Genomic DNA, 6,000 nt, shown 5'->3' with positions numbered 1-6,000 from the left:
AACTACATCCTTGGGCATGATCATCATGTGGTATGTCGACTAGCTTTGTGCGCTAGTTATTATTATTATTATTTCAGCCGAAGTGCAAGTGCAAGGGCAACTGAGGCTAACCCGGTTCCGCTCGTCGGTGATGACGGAAGGGGTGGTATGTGTTCTCAGTAGTGAGTGCGCATCTCGAAGACACTCTCTCGCACATTAGCATGCGTGTTGCGTACGTTACAAACGGTTTTCAACGTTGGGCAAACGGTGTTTCTGGGTTTCCATTCGAGCACGATGGAAGCTCAACTGTGGACGAATTTAAAATGGCACTCGGAAAAGGGCTGGAACAATTTTAATAAGACGGTAAATAATATCAACTGTTCCGACGTTTTAAATTATACCAGAAGATTTCTGATTTAGGCAGCACTTCAATAACAGTTGTCACCTTTTAAACCCTGGTTGCTGTGAGTAATGAATTATTGCTTACCAAACACTGGCTTGTTATGCCTCGTGCCAATTTATCTGCTTGTTACGTGAGTCGTCGTGCCCCCATTAAAAAGTGCAATAGTTAATTAAACGATTCATTTTTGGTTTTACGGTCAGCTTAGCTAGCTTGTCGGTGTTTGCTCATCGCCATTTTGTACATTATTCACTCTTTCACGTTCATGCTCCATCAAAATCCGGCTCATTTGGGCCAAAGCTACCATAATCTAGTTATTTAATCGTTAATCATTACCATCAATGTAGAAAAGTATTGCATGGTCGTCGGTGTTTTGGCTAGTTTAGAAACTGATATTACAACAAACAAAAACCACCCCCTTCTTCACTAGTTAGATTTGTTTATGCACAGGACGTGTTTGATTTTATCATATTGCAACATCATAATCGTGAATTATTAATTCACCTTCGTAGACGTTGTGTAAATTTGCAGCCACACCCATTTGTGACACCGCGATTTGGGTGTCTTTCACTTTTCAAGTCTGGTTCTCTCGTTTTTATTTTTTTCAATTTCCCAAGGCGCAGCACCCGCTGATACACTTGCAAAGATTCGCTGCTGCAATTGCTTTCGCTTTTCAATTTGTACTTTGCTAGTGGCGGCCAATAGAAAGAAAATGGTTTTTTCCGGTACACGACAAAACACGCACACGCACAGTTCCTTCCACGCACAATTCCTTCTTTTTTTCCAGGCGTTTCCCAATCTTTTCCAATTGTTTCATGACGTTGCGCATATTTTGTTTTTTTACATGTTTCCTCCAAGTTTAGGTTTTAATTTTTTAATTTCTTTTTCTCAACGTTCTTTCTCTCCTACTTTTCCTTTTCCTCCCGATTGTGGTTCCGATTCGGATCTTCCCACCCGTGGTTCGAATGCTATTTGGGAAACAAATCTCTCGACACACATCTTCATTCACCACTTGACCCGTGTGTCCTTTTGGCCTTTGACCCACCGACACACAACACTTACACACAAACACACATGTGTCCTGACTCCTACCCGACTGCAGGTCACCAGTACACAATCAGAGCAGCCGCATCCCGACCACCCAGAATGGCAACGCAGCGTCGCCCCGGCAGCACCAGCAGTCGCAGCAAACGACTCCGCAGCAGCAGTCGCAGAACCACCAGCAACACCACCACCACCACCACCAGTCCCCGCAGCGACCACAGTCACTGACACCGACGCGGGAAGCCGCCGCCAATGGTTCGATGGCGATGCAAACGCTCGTCCTGACGGTGCACAAGGATGCGACCGGCTACGGCATGAAGGTGTCCGGCGACAAGCCCGTCTTCGTCGAGAGCGTCAAGCCGGGCGGGGCGGCCCGACGAGCCGGTCTCATGCCGGACGATATGATCCTGAAGGTAAAATGTCACGCTCTCGCGGGGTTGTGGAAAATCTCCCGAGCCCATGCAATATGGATCGTGCAAAATGAAACTGTTCGTAGAACAAATTGATCGGCCATTCAAGTTAATCGAAACAATAATAAATTTTTTCAAGAAAAGGGCAGAAGATAAAACAAAAAATAATCAAAGCGTTGAGGTTTATAGGGGTTAAAAAATAAAAAAAATATTCTTTGCTTTATTTAAGATTAATATTTGCTAACTATTTTCTAGTAGGAAAAAAGAATTAATATTCCAGTTTTTATTTTTAATATCTTAAAACAAAAAGCATATCTTTAAAATTTGATCAAATTGTGGCAGATTAACAATCAAAAGCCATTATCAAAGTCGAAGGGGAGGTAGATGCAGAGTTGAGGTAAAATTAATTAACAGAGGCAAAGTTTTAAAGAGAGTAAAATTGCTATCGAATAAATTGAAGCGCAGTCGGAACCTTTTTTTAATCCAAACAAAACTAGATAAAAGAAAAACAGCATACTAAAAGAAAATTGTAGGGAAAAACCAAAGAAGTTAAGACAAGGAAGGAACGAAGTGTCACCTGCTGCACTAGTCCTTCGGTGGTAGGGATTTTTACTTTCATCCGTTGCATTGCAGGAGAATTATGTAAACTGGTTTTTATTTTCTTTAATTTATTTATTTACGGTTTCCTTTTCTTTCCGTTGCCTCCATTTCTCCACCACCGTCGGAATGTTGCCGCCTGGTACCCCGCACTGCCTGCCGCCTGACCGATCGTTTTTATTGTTGTATGTATGTGTGTGTATGTGCGTGCATTTTTTTTTCGTACCAACTTGTCGAACGGGCGCCCATCCGTGAAACGACATCGCGTTCGCGGGGTCTCGTCTGCTGCAACATCCTCCACTTCCTCGCGCCGAAACCATCCCGCTCGCCGCGCTCCCCCTGGAACACAACACACCGTCCCTCACACACTAGGTCAATGGAGCATCGGTGCGAGCGTCAACCCACACGCAAGTGGTGGAAATGATCAAAGGTAAAATGAAACGGAAAGTAATGTAATAAAAAGTCCAAAGAAACACCTAGGCGCTGTCGTAACACTGCGCGGTCTTGAACTGTTTTATTTTGTCCATGCCAATAGCATACTTTCCAACTGCAAAAATAAAAATCATAACTATCCCGCTTTACATCACCTTCGCCACACAAACACTAACAAGATAACATAAGTATGAGCAAAATCCATTCCCTACTATTTGCTAATCAGCATACTGAAATATTTCACATGAACTTGTCATTTCGCTTCGTGATAGCAAATATATAGTTACTCTTAACATCCTTGCATAGACTGTGCTGCCTCGGAATGAGATTTAATAATTTTTATCGGTATCAACTACTACATATGTATATTTTAGTTAGTTTCTAGCTTATTTTAATTATTTGTAGAAGCAAATATACATTTATTTTCAAATATTAGTTAATTTCCATATGCTTAATGTAAGGCCATCTGTAGATTTATCAACATTACTCCATTATATGTCTATATATAGACATTTTTCCAATTTAAATCATGTCAGATCATATTCGTTGCAAGTAATATCTTTATACTGTAGTTTTTTTTATATCGAATACCAACAAAATATCTCCATCTACCCTAGCTTTAGCCTCGCATGCATGTCTTCTGTCGAATGAACCATTTTCAAATTCCACCCCCCAAGTTTCTCCATGTTTGAAGGAAACTTTTATGTATTTTTCTTCAAATTAAAATTCGTACATCTCATGTTCTGGTGTAATGAGTGAAATGAAATAATAATATTTTCCTTTCCCATTTTCAGCATCGGATGTTGTTGAACTGACCGTGCAGCGAGGCAGCAACAGAATGCAGCGTCCGTCGCCTTCCAGCAACTCCATCGCGCCGATGACGCCGATTGCGCAGCGGAACAGCATCACCGCACCGCAGCCGGTCGATGTAAGTATCTATCTAGGGCCCACGGCCGCGATATGTTGCTTACATGTTCAGACTTACTGAACTTAGCGAAAGAAATGTTCATCTTTCAAATAATGGGTTTACTAAAGCTAGCGAATCTTTTTAGTCACTGGAAGAGAGTGAGATCGTGTGGTTAGAAAAAAATATCTGCTTTAATTCAAAACATACAAAATTAAATGTGATAAAGTAAACATGAAAACTTCCTTTAAATATCAATCATAGAAACTTAATACAACACTAAATTATACTCCTTCATGATTATGTTCCGAGTTTCCATCTTTCCTAATAAAATTTCGACAATATTTTTGCTTGTCCACAAATCCTTAGAGAAATTGTAAATAAGTTTACCGTTGCCAGCAAGTATTACTTGTTATGAATGATATTCATTTAAACAATTAGGATAACAATGTAAGCGTCAAAATGAGTGCCTTCCTGTTTTTAGTTTCGTAAATACTGTTTACAGGACTAGAATAATGGTTTATTATCTATTTATCAATCTCATTTCGTTTCGAAGTACCTCAACCCCAACCAACTGCAAATACGAATGTTTACCGAATTTTGTTCTTTTCATTGCTTCGGAACAAACTCTTGCATCCAACGAGGATGATTTTATTCTCTCGACCGCCATTGAATCTTATTTTTCTGTTTGTTCATCCCACCCCCGTCATCGTTTATTTTTCCACGAAATTTACTCCATCATCGATCGCAAAATGTCAAGATCATCGGAAGGGGTGGCAGGAGCGTCGCCATCATCTGTCGCTTCTTCGCCCCATCCCATTCGCCGATCACAGCCAAGATCGTTTAGCCGGGCAATATACCCGTGTTTTTCCATCGTCGGCGACATGGTGATTTTCCTTCAGTTCCGTCTAAAAATATTCCCAATATGTGTATTCGCTTCCCTCGGTTCGCGAGGTGTGCGGCGATGCAAGCGGCATTTATTCCTTCCGCCCTTTTTTTTGGGTTTGCGAAGCGTTACCCTTCCCCCTCGTCAACTTTTCCTTCCTTCGCGAATCCCATGGAGGGACCGATTTTGCCAGATTTTCTCAAAAATCGGCTCCCCAAATTTGCTCTCTCTCTTTCCCGTAGATGTGAAAATGATCTTGTTGGATGGAGATCTACTAGGCAGATGCTAATTTCTGCTTTCTCTCCTTCTCTCAAGCTATGTTGCTCTCTATCTCTCTCTCACACTGTGTCGCTGACTTCCAATTTTATTTATTCACCATCCGACCCCGCGATATCGGGTTGAATCACTCTATTTCGGGATTTTTCATTCCGTTTTTCCGATGGCGATGGAATGCGCCAATGCCGGGTCGGTACGACGCCAGAGACGCTCAGGAAAAACCCTTGTTTAGAAATGAACGCAGACGAAAGATCGTCGTCGACGCATCAAGCTGGAGCAATACTCGGTTTGCAGAGTTTACGAGATAAGAGTTTACGATCGTGATAATCGGCTGATGATGCGACATCAGGATTGTGGGAGTTTATCGAAAAGAAATTGTAATACTTTGAACATCCCTTTAAATTTACCGCACTAACACTGCTCCCCTTTTCCGCCCCCCCATACACCAACCAGTGCGTCAAGCAGCGGGAGATGGAGGTGCAAAAGATAAACACGCTGCTGATGATGCTCGACCAGGAGAAGAAAACTCGGGAAATCCTGATCGCCAGCAACAAGCACCATCTGCCGGAGGTGGCGCGGGCCGACGCGACAATCCAAAAGCTCGAGAAGGAACTGCAGCAGATGCGTGCCGAGGTAACGTTCGATCTACGTTTCTTCCGCTTTCCACCCTTCCGTCTTTTTCTTTTCTCTGTCTTTCCCTCTCTCTTTCTCTCTCTTCTCTCTGTTTCACTTTTCGTCCTCTTCGCTTCGCTCATATATACACACACACACACAGAGACAAAATCACGATCTGTTTTACCAGTTTCTGTGTGGTATGTTTTGTGTCTTAATTTGTTTAATGTTTTTTTCACCCGCCACCTCCTCGAGGTTATTCACCACAACTTTTTACAGGAAATGTTGAGATTTGATCGATTTTAAAACCAAGTTTTCATCTCTTCTGATATGGAATCCTAAAATGTTCTCATAGAAACGGTAACAATGTTAACCGATTTGTTAAACGGTAGTTTATGTTTCATCGTCAATTGGCACTATGAAAATGTGATCACAAAACACACAATAGAGTAGATGAAAC

At 41.9% G+C, this 6,000-nt stretch overlaps 1 protein-coding gene across 1 annotated transcript in view; it reads left to right on the top strand.

Annotated features, from left to right (window-relative positions):
* Positions 1-1,470: 1,470 nt before the first annotated feature.
* The window catches only part of LOC131285532 (uncharacterized), a gene marked incomplete at its 5' end in the record, with an annotated part of 50,487 nt that continues 45,957 nt past the window's right edge, over positions 1,471-6,000 (top strand). The window contains 4 exons of the mRNA XM_058314390.1: positions 1,471-1,836; positions 2,803-2,860; positions 3,657-3,790; positions 5,382-5,561. Of these exons, the coding sequence (XP_058170373.1) occupies positions 1,471-1,836; positions 2,803-2,860; positions 3,657-3,790; positions 5,382-5,561 (738 nt within the window). The remainder of the gene's footprint in view (positions 1,837-2,802; positions 2,861-3,656; positions 3,791-5,381; positions 5,562-6,000) is intronic.

The sequence above is a fragment of the Anopheles ziemanni genome, chromosome 3, assembly GCF_943734765.1.
Source record: "Anopheles ziemanni chromosome 3, idAnoZiCoDA_A2_x.2, whole genome shotgun sequence".
In the NCBI taxonomy this organism is placed as follows: domain Eukaryota; kingdom Metazoa; phylum Arthropoda; class Insecta; order Diptera; family Culicidae; genus Anopheles; species Anopheles ziemanni.
Note: the sequence above shows the minus strand (reverse complement) of the source record. Positions and strands in the feature narration are given on the sequence as shown.